General features: G+C 43.4%; 1 protein-coding gene across 5 annotated transcripts in view; it reads left to right on the top strand.

The window, feature by feature from the left end:
- PRKCQ (protein kinase C theta) overlaps nt 1-17,543 on the top strand; it is a 67,331-nt gene that overhangs the window by 24,153 nt on the left and 25,635 nt on the right. For 4 of the 5 annotated variants that reach the window (XM_074869710.1, XM_074869711.1, XM_074869712.1 and 1 more), the window contains exons 5-14: nt 2,043-2,242; nt 4,072-4,132; nt 5,856-6,018; nt 6,603-6,634; nt 6,730-6,815; nt 7,877-8,006; nt 8,707-8,816; nt 10,503-10,626; nt 13,044-13,252; nt 15,744-15,917. In XM_074869710.1, coding sequence (XP_074725811.1) covers nt 2,043-2,242; nt 4,072-4,132; nt 5,856-6,018; nt 6,603-6,634; nt 6,730-6,815; nt 7,877-8,006; nt 8,707-8,816; nt 10,503-10,626; nt 13,044-13,252; nt 15,744-15,917 — 1,289 coding nt within the window. The remainder of the gene's footprint in view (nt 1-2,042; nt 2,243-4,071; nt 4,133-5,855; nt 6,019-6,602; nt 6,635-6,729; nt 6,816-7,876; nt 8,007-8,706; nt 8,817-10,502; nt 10,627-13,043; nt 13,253-15,743; nt 15,918-17,543) is intronic. The other variant, XM_074869713.1, reaches the window with a different exon arrangement.

Below are 17,543 nucleotides of genomic sequence, written 5' to 3'. Positions count from 1 at the left end.
TGCAAGTGCTGTGTTTTACATCCGTGGAGTTTCACTGATGTAGCAAAGAAATAATGGTCCTTACTGAGGACTGTTCTCTGTGATGCTGGGAACTTTATGTCTCATTTTTATGTCTCATTTTGTCTGCTTTTGTTGAAAGAGTGAGTTGAATATATATTTGCAAGTTTGATGGGAATTAATTAAGCCTGCAGACAGTGAGCTCAGTATACGATTGCCTAAATCTGCGTATGTGCAAAGTCAACCTCTATGTAACTGAATACAGACAGATTCACCTTAGACTGAGGTGCTCTAAACTTTGGGGAAACTGATTTTGAACCTAAGATTTAGCTGCCCAACCACTTGTCATACCGAGCAGGATGAGTATGAGAAGTGATTTAGGCTGCAGGAATTATCTCTGCTCAGTTTTGTGATGCAGACCAGTGCTGACGGTCAGAATGGACTGCAGCTCAAATTCAGTTTTTGTGATTGAAACAAGTGCAAAAGTGCTTCATGAGAGCCAGATGTTGGGTCGTGGAGTGAATTTCAGCAAGTCAGTATTGGTTGCAGGGTCCTGCATGCCTCCCCTCAGGAAGCTGCTTTCTCAGCCTAAATCTATATAGTGAATATAGTTTACATCACTGGCTCTGGAAGTTGTTTCTCCTTTTGTAGGAAACCAGTGTACAGGGTGATGAAGGGAGAGTTTATAAACTCACAGCCTTGATATTTGTTCTCTCCCCAATAAATGTTCTCTCATTTCCTGAGATGAATATTACATAATCAGAAGTCACTGTTTCCTTTTCTCCTTCTCTCCTGCCTCCATAACTTTGGAGCTTGTTTACCAATTTTAATCCATCCTGAAGGTGTGGTACAAACCTCAGAAATCCCTGAGTTCCTGCCTGTGTAAATCAAAGCTGAGCAGAGGGAAGAAAGCTGAATTAGTCCTCCCATCTAGGGAGAGATTTTCTCCCGCTTGTGTCATGTTCCAGGCTATCAGCTGCATGTGCTTTTCCAGCTGGGTGAAAATAGGGAAGGGCTGGGATTATTGGAAATAGGAGCAGGTTCTTTAGGAGACAGGAATCACAGATCTGCTGCTCACACAGCTGCTTTTTATCCTCTTATCCCACCAGCTTCAGCATTTGATGGTTTGAAAATTTGCAGAGGGTAACTGAAATAGAATTTACCTTGAGGAAGTGTCCAAGCCTTTTACAGTGATGTATGAAATAAAATGGGCTGTATTCAATAAATAAAGCTGGCTGAGACTCTTTTCTGAAAAAACTAACCAGAGATAACTCTCTGCAAGCTAATGTTAAACCTCAGAGATACCCTTCACCATCTTAAGATGTGTCTGCTATGAATGAAGAGGAATTAATACATGAGGAAGAGGTGCAGGAAAAGTTTACTAGGTTGAAAACTCTGCACTGCTGTGGATGTATCTGCAGGTGTGCAAGACAGTTCATATATTAACATCCCTGAGTTAGCTGAGACGTACCAACTGACTGGACATGTGCTCCAGCTGAACCTTAATCACAAAGTGCACAAAGCTTTTGGGGGGATTGAAGGAAACCTGTTTTGTTTTGCATTGCCATGAGACAGATGATACATGTAACTGGTAATCTGTGATGAGATTCACCTGATTAGATGGGAATATCTGTGGTGTTGAAGTCTACATTTGAGATCTACTCAATAGAGTTCATGGAGCCAAGGGTGGAAATTATCTTTTCTAAGGTAGATGTCTATATTTGGACAAATGAACACACCCTAACTCCATTGATTTATACTGACTATATTCTCTTCACTGGCTCTGAATGGAACCAACATTCGGTCAGCTCAGATATGGGCATACACATTGTAGACACCTAAGGTTAAGTGAGATAATCCCATCCTAGGTTTCACTTCACATAGTAACCTCCTAAGATACTCAAACATGGTCCATTACACACCATGCCAGGAGAGAGACCTTAAAGTGGGTAAATAACACAGATCTGTCTCAGGGACTGTAGACTGGTAGCCTTAGTGCAGATGAGATGCAAGTCCAGTCAATCCAAACCACTTCTTGTTGACAGAAAATGGCCAAGTGTACGTGCAGAAGAAGCCCACCATGTACCCACCCTGGAACAGCACTTTCGATGCCCATATCAACAATGGCAGGGTCATGCACATTGTTGTCAAGGACAAAAGTGCCGAAATGGTTTCAGAGACCACAGTGGAACTCAAGGTGCTGGCGGAGAGGTGCAAAAAGAGCAATGGGAAGACGGAGATATGGGTGAGCATCATGATCTCCTCTTGCAGGATGTGATGGGGAACCTCTGTGGGGTAGGGGAATGCCTCATGTCCGTACCAGGCTGGGACTGTAACCAGCAGAACAGCAGGAACAGGATGCCATCCAAAGAATAATTATTTGAGTCTACTTGAGTATGACTTGAAGGAAAGACTTCCATGCATTTTTTTTTTTTAAAAAAGGGCATGGCACATTTATAGTACCTGCTGATGTTATATTGAAACAGATGCTCTCTGTTAGCAAGGATTCTGGTTCAGGTGAGCCATGCCCATGTATTAATCTTCACTTAGGAAACCCATTGGGGACAAATGGTAATATGAGTAGCTAAATGTGAATTATTTTATGTGCTCTGGGGAAACAGCTTTAAAAATTTTATCTGATATCAAGTAACTGATTCACAGCTGCCTGACTTCAGAGTTATGTCAGAGAAACTCCTTTAAAATCACTGGAGTAAATTTGAAGTAACAGTCTTCATAAGGTTGCTAAATGTAAGGTTGTGTTCCCCGGTAGTCCAAGCAAGAAAGTTTTTGATAATAGTCTTTAACACGTAGTATTCAGTTTCAATGCCACAAATAACAGTAACATGGAAATACATTTGGAGAGAAACTGATTTCCAGAACTATTTTGTTTGTTTGTTTTATTTATCATGACAGTTCTCAGGCTAAGCTGCTTAGGTTAAGCAGAGAGTAGAAAAGTAAAGAAAGCCTTGGTCACTTAATAGAGCTAAGAGCAAGACTTGGTAGAGATCTGCACATTTAACACAGAACTTGGAAGGAATTGAGATACTTAGGGATGGAATTGAAAACCAAAAGGCCCTGCTCAGCGTCACTCCAACCCCAGGCTTCAAAGCCAGGGGAGGCAGTAGCCTGGTGAGGAGAGGAGGCACATAGACTGGGGTGCTGATTGCTTGCAGCAAGAGTAACAGTCCTGAGGTCAAGTGGAGTTGGAAGACCCTGGTCCTGTTGTGTCCCTGCCTGGTAGCAACTCCTGAGATCTTCACCCACTCTCTAATACAAGTCATGACCTAGGGAGGGTGATACCAGATACCCCATCCTGCAAGGGTCATGAGGGAAGAGAATAAAAATTTTCTCACTTTTCTGTGCAAGGGCACTGTTTCACCTACAAGGTAGAGAGGTAACCTTGTTCAGGCTGTGCTGGAAGTGGGTGGGGAAGTCACTGTTGTCATTCTCAGGCTGAAGAAATCCTTGAATGTAGGTCTTCTTATTCCTAGGCAAGTGGATCCAGATTTACAAAGGCACCTATGGACAGAGGTTCAGATAGGTGAGAATTTCCAGGTCCAGTGGGAAGGCACAAAAAATGCCTGAGAAAGCTTGTAGCATCGCTTACATTAACTGTAGTGTAAGTTAGACTTGCAGAACCAAGTTTCTAAAAGATTTCAGCATCTTTTAAGTACCTGACTGAAGTTGGCTGGTTTTTTTAGAGGTGCTCCTACTTTCCCCTTGCAAGATCCACTGAGAACGACAAGTTGTCGCTATAGATAATGCTGGTCCTGAGCTGGTTTCTAAAAACCTGTCCAGAGCTTCTGTGGTTTAGTCACATTTATCTCTTCTATGATGCTGCTCTGAGCGTTTGATAAGAGGTGGTCTAGCCTCCTCTCTCTATAGTTGCTCCTACCTCGCCTTGTTGCCCCACACGGGTATGAGCAACACAAAAATTAGAGTTCATTGGCATTCATCAATTCCCACTATGAAAAGGAGATAGCTTGAGTCATCTGAACTGATTGTTGCTTCTTTGAATGACTGTTTAATAATTGCACTGATATTTTCTTCTTGTTTTTCACTTATCTCAACCAGCTAGAACTGAAACCTCAAGGGCGAATGCTGATGAATGCAAGATACTTCCTGGAAATAAGTGGCAAGTGATTTTGTTTGTTAATTGATCATTGTGATTTCCAGTTATGTGGGGCAGACATGGTGTCTTCACTGAAAGCAGTGCCTATGTTATTACTGATTTATTCTTAGGAACGACTTGAAAGGAACACTCCAGAAAAACAATTTTTATTGTATGGTGGAGACAAAGATTGACTGTTCCTCTGTGATTTGCAAGGCAGATTTTCGGCTGATTTACCACTAAAATGGTAGATTTTCTCATTACTCTAAGATAGAATAGATACATAAGAAGCCAGCTCCCTCTGAAATCATTCTACCTGTATGTATGCGTGTAACGTGCAGTGGTGTGCATTACAGTGTAAATGTTGGGATACAATTTCTGGTTGACAACACCTAAGTATGTGTGTTAGCTGGGATCTTAAGGCCAAGAACAATCTAAGCAAAACAGGAAAAGAACCTACAGAGTGATTCATCTGATCAAATGCAGGTTTCTGCAGCAAGGTGAGCTGAGTCATTGACTGGGCTCCATTGCCTGCTCCAGCTAGACCTCCAGGGACATGGCAGCAGCTTAGTCACCGTGGACAGGGGACACTCTGTCATTTATCTGTCTTCACTGGGAACCAAATCGCACCTGCAGAGTTTGATGTCCATGTGAAATTCATTTTGCTTTGTTGAAGATAGTCAGTTGCAATCCAAATGCTCAGTCTTATTCTCCTGTCTTTGATGCCAAAGTTCTCGCTGCCTTTCACAGATGTGGGGTGAAGCTGTAAGGTGTAGGTATCTAGAAGGACCTTCCATTTATAGAAACACAGAAATACTGAAAGCAGCAAACAGCATGTTCATACTGATGTTTTCTTCATCCATTCCTACCTTTAATATAGAATAGACTATTGTTGCCTCCTTATATGTTATATCAGAGAGGACAAAGCATAGAAAAAGCAAGTTGTGTTTGTATTACAAATAGCAAGATCAGCATCAGATCACACAGGAGGCCAGTTTCCACAGAATACCTATGTAACTTGCTGTGTAATGCGGGAGTAAAACAAAACAGAGATTGAGGGTGAGATATTGTGTGTGTATCCAGATTTGTAGACACAAGCACATATATAAGTGCACATGTCTATATGAATGTGTAGTCAAAATTGGTTTGTTTGCTGTTCTAAAAAGTTTAAATGTGAACTGTGAATAATGGCATGGACACAGCAAAGAGCAAAGCAATTGTTGGCATGGAAAAATAACATGAAAAAGAATATCCTAGGAACATACATATGTGCTTACTCAAACACATGTGCATGCATACATAAAGGATTCAGTTAAATACCCACATATATATATATACACACACGTGTGGTTTTGTGCATATATAGATAATTAATAACATTTATGTAATTTCATCTTTTTTAGGACATAGTCCTTCAGTGCTGTACAAAGTTGGAATTTTATGTTTAACTGCAAATTATCCCTCCTTGGGAAATTTCTGGTCTACATTTCAAAAGCAGCATTATGAATATTCAAGGGAGCTCAGAGTCCAAAGTTTAAAGTCAATTTAGTGTCCTTGTAGGAATGGCAGATAAAAAACATCCAAACAAGCCTTGTGTGGGTTTCAGAAGATCGTATTTCTTAAAAAGATTGGTTTCCGTGAGTGAATCATTGGCTTCAGTCACTTAGTATTCTGGCAGCTGCATTTTCTCAGGGTGCATGATCAGGACAGGGTACCCTAATGAATCTTCTGTTTCCTTTCCCCCCAGATGCAAAGGACCTGTCTGACTGTGAGACTGAAGGCTTTTTCTCCTTGCACCAGCGCAGGGGGGCCATCAAACAGGCCAAAATCCATGATGTCAAGTGTCATGAGTTCACAGCCACCTTCTTTCCACAGCCCACCTTCTGCTCTGTCTGTCATGAGTTTGTCTGGTAAATGAAAACAGATCTATGCATTTTCCCCTTTTAACCCTAGGGACCAGTTCTTGTGTAAACGTTGTGCTTAGGGACACGGTTTAATGGTGGACATGGCAGTGTTAAGTTTATGGTTGGACTCAATGATTTTAAAGATCTTTTCCAACCTAAATACGATTCTCTGGTGAAGATCTGTCAGTAAAGGCAGCAGAACTGGACCCTTGGCATCTTACTTGTAGAGTTATTGCATCACTTCAAGGATGTGGTTCACAGTTGTAATTCCAACTGCAAAAATTCCCTTCATTTTTTTTATTTTTTATAAATATTTTTGTCTTTGGCCAAATGCATAGACATGTCTCATCAGCCCTGCTTGTTATTTGGATATTGTAAAATTCAGAATGTGAATATGTGCTGAAAAGGCTGTGAAAGCCACAGAGAATCACTACACTAGATTGAATGAAGATATTTAGATTAGAGAAGCTCTATAAAGACTGATAAAAAGCAAAGCTGTTTTATTCTGTTTCTTTCATAAATGTTGCTCTCCTTTCTTCTGCTGAGGCTTTTAGAAAATTCGGAATTAACCATTTCTCTGTTTATTTCAGGGGTCTGAATAAACAAGGCTATCAATGCAGACGTAAGAAACTTTTTTGATTTTGTTACTATCATTATTTACTTGTTCCTTTCTTAAGGAATTTTTTTATTAACACCGTGACACACTTGTTCTTTCAGAATGTAATGCTGCCATTCATAAGAAGTGCATTGATAAAGTAATAGCCAAGTGTACAGGATCAGCAATCAATAGCAGAGAAACAATGGTATGTATTATTATTTGGCTGCTTTTAAAAAACTTGGGTGTCATTCAGATCTCTCCAACATTGCTGTAAAACAACTTCTGATGAAGGAAAAAGTGCTACTGAACTAGAGGCTGTGTGATCTGATCTCTGCCCTTTGTTTTTTACTTTCCCAGTGGTTTCATTACCTCCTACTTCTGATTTACTCAAATGCAGCTCATGAATAAGCAGTTGCTGAATCAGGACTGACATTTTCCTAATGTATGAAGTACAGCTCAGAGGGAAGTCGTGGACATGAGGTGGAGATTCACTGGAGGAAATTCTTCACTACATGATGTTAGGCAGGACATCACACTGAATTTTCAGAGCAGTATTTTAACATCCCACTCTGTGATATCTGAGATTTCCAAATAGTCAGGGGAAGATCTAGCATCTCCACTATTATTTATTTTATTTTTCTCATATCAGTTTATTATAAACGTTTTTTGATGGGCAAAAGTGGAACTTAAACTCTAGGTAGGACTGTTCCCTTTTTCTTAATTGTGTTCCACAGCTTGTTTGCTTCCAGTCCTACCCTGGCTCCTATTCTCCTTTCACAGTCTTTAGAAATCAGATTCATCTCACCTGTCTTCTGACATCTCCAGGGTAGATGTACCCAACTTTGTTACCACCTTTGTCTCCCTATAAACTAGAAGAATAAAAATAGGTTCTTCCAAAGAGTGATTCATGACAACAAATGTAGACATCCATTTCAGGATGGGATGAATAATTTTTAGAAGTACCCCTGGTTTTCCACTGAGCATTAAGGGAGTCTGGGTGTGTAGCTGAGATGCAAGATGTCAGATAAATCAAGACCAGGGATTAAATTACCCAGTTCCCACTGAATTGCACAGATATTATGTATCAAAATTTAGATTTGTATGTCTGAATGATAGTTATAGATAGTTTCCTCTTGGTGGTCATACTCAAGGATAAAGGGGCAGTAGACATCCCACCTTCTGTGGTACAAGTCTGAGGGCTGTTGGTTTTCCATGCAGAACTAAGGTGGAGAGGGGTGAATTGCCAACACAGCTTTTCTTTTGCAGTTCCATAAAGAGCGGTTCAAGATCGACATGCCTCACCGCTTCAAAGTCTACAACTACAAGAGCCCGACTTTCTGTGAGCACTGCGGCACGCTCCTCTGGGGCCTTGCACGGCAAGGACTGAAGTGTGATGGTGAGTCTCTGATGTGTGGCATGAGCTGAGCATGGGAGTGGATCATTCTTTAGAGGGTTGCAATCTGAAAAGCCAAATCTCATTTATCACACTTCTCTACAAGACCTGTATGAGATGGCATCCAGGGTGGTGAAGGAGTGGTTAAGACGACCGTCCTTCAAGGAGGATCATTTTTCAAGGAGGACAACTGCCAGTATACAGGAAGAGATGCGGTCCACGAGGCTGAAGAGTCACTTCTCAGAGAGGCAAAGAACATCTCAGTGATACTGCTGATCTTCCAGAATCACTCCTAGTATCAACTTACATGCTTTATTTCCACTATCAGACAGACCCCAGACACTTCACCATCTTCATAATCATATACCAACTGGGAGATCCTGTTCTGTGATCACGGTTTATCTCTGACCCGATAGACTGTAGAGTTTTGGTAGCCTGCAGCTGCAAAGACTGATGGATCTAGAAATGCAACCTTTTGCCCAGAAGAAGATATAAAATAACTCTGTTTCCATAGAGAACCAAAAAATGACCTGAGTACCGTCTCATGAGACATAAATGGTGCCCAGTCTTTGAGCTCTTTATGTGGCTGATCTCTGCCCTTGACCAAAAGCAGCACATGTTCCTGCCCAACCAAGGGTTTGACATGATGTCAAACAGCCTAGCTATTCTTCGTTGTCCTGACATCTCCTGTTCTTTCTTTCAGCATGTGGCATGAACGTCCATCACAAGTGCCAGACAAAAGTAGCAAACCTTTGTGGAGTTAACCAGAAACTAATGGCTGAAGCTCTGGCGATGATAGAGAGCACCCAGCAGGTAAATATTTTAAGCCTTAACAGACCTGGAGAAAGGAGGATCAGTTGTTCAATGTTTGTGTCAGTGAAGGAAATAAGGGCATTGAGTGGAGTGATGTGGGTAGCAAGTTCAAAGTAAAGACTAGGAAATGGGTCCTTCATGGAGTAGGTGGTTAAGCTCATCTCAGCCAGAATTGTGGAAGCCAGAAGTTTTCATGGGTTCAGGTGACAATCTCCAGTGTTCGTAGAAGAGAAATCCATTCAGGAATAATAGAATGTCTAATTCTGTTAATAGAAAAGCACTGCCTTTGAATCGGGAAATCTCTGAGCCACCTATCTCTGGAGATAGGGAGAATATTCTGAGGAGATGACTTTGCATGCCTGAACTCTTCTTACATCTTTACCTGGTGTCTGCTTGACCCCCATTGCAGACAGGACATGACCTGGATGGACTCTTGCTCTGATTCGGTACAGTTGTAGTTACATTATGTTCCATAGTTTTGTAACAGGGTCCAAGGCAGAGTGAGAGGAACTTGATTTGGGTCCTTTTGCTGTTGCTACCTTGCTCCGTGCTTGTGACTTAGCAATTTGTCCCGTGACTCTTCAGATCTGTTTGGAATGAAACTCCCCAGAGCATGGACTCTCATGAAGAGACTTGGGCCTTGGGGATTGGATCTAGATGCTACTGTCATGTAAACAACACTGTATGAACACAGAAAATGGAATTCAAAGAAGAAAAAATAGTTTGTCACAAGCCCAACACCGTAAAAGAGTTTAGAGATTCTAGTTCAAAATCAGGATTGTTAAGATGCCTCTTGGCTCTTGAGTAACCTCAGAGAGGGACAAAATCTGTGGGTGCCTCCTTCTCCATATTTAGGTTACTCAAGTATCCCAAGGCAGCATCTTCATCCATACAGCAGCTGTTTTTCCATTTATACCTTCCTGAGGGACTATCTACCAGGTTTAGCTCTGCATATTTCTCACCTTTATGTGACAGGTAGTGCTGCCAAACCTCCAAAGAGGAGTTTTTTCTGCTCTTGCTTCTCTTTTTCCTACCTGCTGCCTCTCTGCAGCTCCTTGCACTGTGTACTTGAAGCCACCATTGAGAGGTGAAGAGGGCAAACACTAGATACTTTCCCCAGAATACTCGTCTAATCTCCAGAAAGTCAGGCTTTGGGAACTTCTTGAGTCATAGGTGGAGTCTTAGTGTTTAGTAGCCCTCAGAGGATTTATCTTTCATGCTTTTGTCTCATCACCCTTGAATTCAGACAAATTCTTAACTTCTGCAACACCCCGGTGGAAGGACTTCTTCAGAGTGACATCCAAACACTGTACAGGGATGAGTCTGCAGCATGTTCCAGCCTCTAGTATTTTAACAGATTTTTCTTCAAAGAGGACTATTGGGAAGAAAGTCGTTAATTAAAATGCCCTTTGTTTGGATAGCCAGGGATTCAGCCCCCTGTGCAAAATAGGGATTCTCTATATTTGCAGTACAAAGATCTGTTAACACCCGCACACCTCTCACAGAAGTTTATGGGTTTCTCTACATTACCAAATCCCTAAATGTTAGGTACAGAGATGCTCTTCTCATAAGCAGAGACATCTAGATCTTGGCTTCTGTGACAGTCACACTCAGGAAGCCACAGTGTCCATAAGCTCAGAACATGACATTTGGCTCAAAAGTTATTTGCTGTTTTCTGTATTCCAGGCTCGCTGTCAGCGCGACACTGAACAGATCTCCAGGGATGGACCTCTTGAAATTGGTTTCCCAGTTCCCGCGAAGGAGGTAACACCTCTTCAGGCATTGCCAGCATCTACAACAGGAAAAAAAGGTAGTTTCCCCTAGTGATGTGGGACAGCGGGCTTTGTTAATGTTTTCGGCTTGTACATGGTTGGGTGGAGGTGACAAGGGTGAGGAATTTATTAGCCATTGAATCTTTCATGCATCTTTACAGCCTAGAGCAAGACATACCCTTTCTCATACCGGGATGTCAACAGCTCTTCCCAGCCACATCACTTGGGCATGGCAGATACCCTAGATCTCAACCTGTTTCCTTTCCTTTCTATAAACCTGCACTTCTCCCATGCCATGGTGACATGAGACACCAACCACCACTCATTCAGCTAACTCCTAAACTCTCTTTCTGACCCGGTACTTAAGCACACCTCATATCTCCACTGGCAATAACGTGTTTATTCCCTTCTTGGGACTCGTAGACTGTAAAATCTGAGAATTCTAAAGAGAAACTAAGCTCTAAACCAGAGACTGGGAATCCTTCTGATCACCATGATCAATTCTTTTTCTGATTTCATATTTTTGGGGGCGGGCATTGATATCCAGTACCTTTGAAAACCATTGACAGATTCCCACTTCATTCACTCAGAAGCTGACCTAGGTGTCATGGCCCTCTGTGCTACAAGAACAGATGTTTAGGAGGGTGAATGAGAGACTGGGGAAAAACATTGATTAACAGACCTTGGCCAAAGCTACTGGGGACTCATTGGCCTGAAACAAAAATTACAGTCTGCTGGGGAGACTTGTTTTTCTGTTTTGTGCTTGAGTCACAGAACTCTGAATATTAGGAACAAAAATGTCACTATCTTTCATTAGACCCATGTGGCCCATGTAAAAGGCCATTTCAGGACCCCTCCAGCTTCATGGTTCCTGGTACCCTTTCAAGAACTGTACTGTAACTGTAGCAGACCTATGGTGGCACTGACACAACGCTGTTCTGCCTCCCACTAGCTTTAAAATACATTTACCAGAAAGGGGAGGGGAAAAAAGAATCACAGAATCATCTAGGTTGGAAAGGACCTTGAAGATCATCTAGTCCAACCGTTAACCTAGCACTGACAGTTCCCAACTACACCATATCCCTAAGCACTATGTCGACCCTACTCTTAAACACCTCCAGGGATGGGGACTCCACCACCTCCCTGGGCAGCCCATTCCAACACCTAAGACCTGTTCTGTAAAGAAATACTTCCTAATATCTAGTCTAAACCTTCCCTGGCTCAACTTGAGGCCATTACCTCTTGTCTTATCGCTCATTACTTGGTTAAAGAGACTCATCCCCAGCTCTTTGCAACCTCCTTTCAGGTAGCTGTAGAGGGCGATGAGGTCTCCCCTCAGCCTCCTCTTGTCCAAACTAAACAACCCCAGTTCCCTCAGCCGCTCCTCGTATGACATGTGCTCCAAACCCTTCACCAGCTCTGTTGCCCTAAGATTACAAGTGAATCAATACTTAAACACAGCAAGGACTGGGACAGTGGGTCCTCAGCTGCAACCTTAACTCAGGCTGAGAGCCCAGACCCCACCATCATCCGCTTTCTCAATGCAAGTTGATACTGCCCTGTGTGGAGATAATATTCTGGAAGCTGGACCTAGAGCGAAATGTCAGAAGACACTGCTTAAAGGACAGCAGAGCCACATTATACCGGTGCTCTGGGTTTGATACTGTAGAGCTCCAGGCTACCAAGCTTCAAAGGCTGGTTTTGGTACCATCTGAGCTAAGGGAATAGTGCCCTTTGTCCCCCAAGGGGAAATAAATGATGTCCCCATCTGTTCTTATTTTCTTTCTTTTCTACAAGTAGAACTGGCTATGCTGATTTGAATCAGTAAAACCTCAAATGGTTTCAAATCTGATTTACCTGTGGGATCTGTTTGTCTGCTGAGTAGCGTTCTTGCTGTTCAGCAGTTTTGGACAGTACAGCAAATGTGCACTTGAGTACATGGGATAAATCTGGTAATGGACAGAAACTCTTAGAAGTTCACATACATCCAAGTGAATGGAATATTGAAGAAACTCTGAATAGTTTCACTCCAGGATAGCTAATGTACTTGATCAGAGCTTCACATTTGGAGCAGGGACCCAATATGAAATTGCTGTCCCAACTTTTTACATGCTAGCTTTGCCAAGGGTCTTAAAAAGGCCTTGAAGAAATTGGACCACATCATAACGGCAACCAGCAAGAAGGAATGAAGAACACAGGTGGCCAGAAATGAAGAGTTTTGTCATGTTTTGCTGTCATAAAACAGAAAGACAAGTGAAGAACTTTGTAAAGTGGGAGTAATGCCAGTGAAGAAGGTGGAGTTACACTGGAGTAAAATTTCCTCCAGAGAGAAAGCAATGTGAAGCAGAGCCAATCTACTTAGTAGATGTGGCCACCACATTTCCATTTATTTGAAATACCCTTTTAAAACTCTAAATACTGTAAGTGTTCTGGGGATTTTCTGCTTATTTTTCAGGGGTTTGTTTGAATGGTTTGATGTGTGTTGCAGAGCCACAGGGCATCTCCTGGGAGACTCCAGTGGCGGACACAGTGAAGGAGGAGTCTCTAATAGAGTCAGACTTGGGAGAACAGCCCCAGGAACAGGAAGAGCACCAAGTACAGCTAAAACTAACCATTGAAGACTTTGTCCTGCACAAGATGCTGGGAAAGGGCAGTTTTGGCAAGGTAAGTATCAGGGCACTAGACGCCACTGCATAGGTCTGCATATTGCTTATCATGGCACTGAATAGCATGTGATTTGAAGACCATTTAGGAAAAAAAATCTCCAAGCCCTCAAAGAACCTTTGCTCTGTCATGGCTGAATCTTCAGCTCAGTCTTCTCCTTGCCAAAGACAAAGATTTTCCTTGCCCTTCCCATTCCCCCATTAGTTTGCTGTCTCATGAGTGCCCATGACAGGAGAGGAAAGCAGCCAAGTAAAACTTCAACTTCCCCTTCTGTGCAGGTTGACGGGGCCTGGGCATCCACAGAGAGCTGGTGGGAAAGATCTCTGTGCTGTCCCCCTTCATGCAGCTACTCCTGCCAACTTAGCTGAGCAAGCCTAGAGGGAGGCAGAAGCATTAGCTGAAAAATTGAGTGTGGATCACCTCCCCCCTCCAGAGCAGCAGGTCCCCACCTGGGAATGCTAACTGCTCTTTCCCAGCTCCGATCTGTGCTGGAGCGTAAAGCAAATTTTGCGACAGCCAAGAATTTGTGCTTCTGAAACAAGAACCACCTGTTTTCAGTGGATTCATTAATCTTGATTAATTGTGGATTGTTCCTCCTTCTTGCAGATGTCCCCTGGAAGGGGACTTGTGTTATTCAGTGCCAGCGCTGAGCTGCATGAAGCAATTTCAGAGGAACTTACCATTGTATTTTCACAGCCAATAAGGAGAATGAGTATGATTATGTATCACATTGCTCAGATCCCACATCTTTCCAAGGTGGAAACTGTGTCTTAAAGAAGGTCTGCTTTTTGCCTTCTAAGTGAGCTGGAGCAATTGCTGCAGCCAGTTCTTAAACTTAAATTTGCTGTGTTGGCTTCCCTTACTTGAAAATACTTGACATGTCTACAGTTTGCATGGGGAGCAGAGCTGAGACATCTGAGTTAGAGCTAAGCCAGAATACCCCAAAATCCACAGCCCAGACTAGCTTGGAATCAAGAGCATAGATGTCATAGAAACATTTATGTTGGAAGGAAGGGACCTCTGGAGGCCATCTAATCCAACCTGCTGCTCAAAACAGTACTAATCAGATGAGATTGCTCAGGGGTTTGTCTAGTCAAGTCTTGAACACATCCACTGAACCAGCTTCTGTACTTTGCTTCAGCCCCCTGTGTTAAGATGGACTCTCCAACCCTACAAGTGTCTGCATCTCTCTGCAGGGTGGGTGTGGAGAGGATGGGCTATTTCATGCCTTTCTGCAACAAACCTCACCCACAAGTTTCCTGTGTAGGTGTTGCTCCTGGTGCCCTTATTTGCTTGGAGTGAGATTCACTTCCCCATAGAGGGGACAGGGTGTGCAGATCTCAGTGCCTGAGGGGTCTCTGCAGCTCTGCATGGGCCAGGGAGATTGAGGGCCAAACCTGTGAAGAAGCCCCTTCTGCATGAAGTCTAGCATTGCCTACCTGCACCTTGGAAGTCACAGCACAAGGCACAAATGCACTGTGTTCCCCAGTTTCCCCAGGAGAGCAGTGCCCTGCACAAAATGGGGGTAAAAAGGGTGCCTGCAGCATCAGCACTGTTAGCATTTCTGGTCATTCACTGCAGAGACAGAGGGAGGCTCTAGGCTCTACTCTCTGTCTAGTGCTACAAAGTGAAATGCAGCAGTAGCCAAAAGGGTAAATAAAACTTTTGTCAGGGCTAAAACATGTCTGAGCTTACTCAGTAAATAGTGTCTGATAGAGAACTTCAAAGACCTCTTTGATGAATCTTACGTATTTATTCAGTCTATGGGAAAAACAACGTTGACGGGCTGTCAGTGTAAAGATCAGGACTGGCACTGCCTTCCAGCAGAGACTTCTTTGCTCTGTGGTCTCTAGAAAACCCTTCTCTGCTGCTCTGTATCTCATTATCCTTGCCCATAAAAATAGATAGAGGTCCTAACTCCTCTGGGATGTGTTTTGCTGTTCTTGGAGAAGAAGCCCTGCAGGAGCATGGGGGACCCAGACTGTTTGCTCAGGCCTCCTGCTAACTGGGAGGGAAGGGAGAAAGTCATGTCTGATAAAGTCTAACTACTGATGGACATCACTTTACACCTGCAGAGGATCTGGTGCAGGGCATTTGCATTTCACATGTTGACAAAGCAATATTCTGTTTTGTTATTTGAAGTCAGAAAACAGGAAATGTATCTCATGAGCATTTGCATAAAGATGGTTTCTGTTACCAGAAGTGTTTGGGTCTCTGACATGTCCTGCTCATACAGGCATGTAGCCCCTGCTCTTGTAGTCGCCAAGACCTTCCCATCCTTCCCTTGGGGTTCAGCTTCAAAACTACTCTGGGTGTGGGGAACAAACTCAAAGTCTACAACGTCTTAATGGCAGATGTGGGCCTTAAACATCAGCTTTTTTAAGGTCTACCCTAGTGAATTCCCCAGAGCTCATCTCCCATCCTCACATGGCTGTGTTGCCAGCTCTGAGAGAAGAGCATCACTCTTTCTGAGCAGCTGTTTCCACCCTAGGTGTTTCTCGCTGAGCTAAAGAGCACAGATCAGTATTTCGCCGTGAAAGCCCTGAAGAAGGATGTGGTGCTGATGGATGACGACGTTGAATGTACGATGGTGGAGAAGAGAGTCCTCTCCTTAGCTTGGGAGCACCCATTCCTGACTCATGTCTTCTGTACGTTCCAGACCAAGGTAAGTCGAGGATCTGTCACCTTCCTCCTTGGGCTGAGGACGTTTAGCTGAAATACGGATACTTGGTGAAGTGCTTAAGTCTACTAGATGTTAGGGAATAGTTTGAACACGAAGTGGTGCTAAGGGAAGGGATCTTCAGGTTAACCACTTGGGAAGCGGCTCTGAAATTTCATCTGCCTTCCCCACGTTAACCTGGGAGAGGGGTGGGAAATTTGAGGATTATGGCATCCAAGGCTGATAGAGGTGGCTGTGCAGAGACCCACTACTAAAATCTGCATCCTGGTACCCTGGGCCAAGGATGTGCAAAGGCCACATCCACAGCCAGGGTGCAGATGTGCCCACAATGGTGTTATCTGAACCTCCTGGACCATGAAGCAGTATGCTGCAGCGACTATCCTGGATCAGAACTAACTCAAGAAACTCTGGTTATGGAGAATAAACATGCTGTCATTCACTTTAGGAATCTTCTTGGCCCCCGGTTACTGTTAAATCACCTGAAATCCCGCTTAGGACTCCAAACTAGAATTGAAATGACATTTAAATGATGTTCAGGGCCCTACATTGCAACAAACCACCAGCTGATTAGCTTTCCAGAGCCTTTTCTACAGCCACAACCAATCATCTTAACACTAAAGCACACATAAGGAATAGAAAAAAAACAGTGAAAGGAAATTTGAGAGATTGTCTTGTCTGTCCAACCTACTCAAACCACTTCTGAGAGATGCTTGCTATCCTTGAGCTCAAATTCAGAGCAACATCAATCTCTCACGGCTGTTTGTTCAGGGTTTTGTTAGGATGCTCCCAGTCCCTGCTGAGTCCCAGGATTTAGTGACACAAAACACTGCTTGGTGTGAGGTTAGAACCTGCTCAGCAAGAGGCTTGCTGCTTCTGCAGGGTCAGGAGAAACAAATATAACCTCTGTGGTATATCCCAGTTGCCTGTGGGATGCAGCACCTGTTTAAAGACTGATTAAATTTATAACAGGGAAGGTCTGGGAACTGCTGCAGGCAATGTGACAGTAAGCCCAGGCATTCATGTTTAACCCCTTCAGGACTGTTGGTGAAGACAGCATATCCTGGGAATGGATCCTTGTCTGGAGAGGAAAGGAATTAATTTCCTTTTTTGGGGGGCTAGATTTCAGAGGAAAATATAAATGACCCAACTCCAAAAGCAAAGAAAATCAAGACTTAATTAAAAAGACAAAATATTCACAACAGTCACAGCTCTACAAAGGAACTTATACTCCAGGGAGAGCTGCTTGTGCTGCCTGTAACTCCAGGTGCCCAAGGGGATGTTGACTGATGTCAGTGGCTGACTTGCATGCAGCAGCAGAACCATCTTGTCTGTGGCCCAGCCCTGGTGCAACCCTGGTCTGGAAGCGGGAGGTCAGGTTTGGGATGGGTACAGCAGTGGCAGCCTGCAGCTCTGGTTTCAGGCAGTGCATGCATGCAAGTGTCCTTTTCTCTTATGAGACCACATGTGGTGGTTGACCCTGGCTGGATGCCAGGTGCTCATCAAAGCTGCTCTATCACTCCCCTCATCAGCTGGACAGGGGAGAGAAAATACAGTGAAAGACTTGTGAGGCAAGATAAGGACGGGGAGATCAGTCACCAATTACCATCACAG

The sequence above is a fragment of the Strix uralensis genome, chromosome 5 (genome assembly GCF_047716275.1).
Source record: "Strix uralensis isolate ZFMK-TIS-50842 chromosome 5, bStrUra1, whole genome shotgun sequence".
NCBI lineage: Eukaryota > Metazoa > Chordata > Aves > Strigiformes > Strigidae > Strix > Strix uralensis.
The sequence above is the reverse complement of the archived record's forward strand: the minus strand, read 5'-3'. Positions and strand labels throughout refer to the sequence as shown.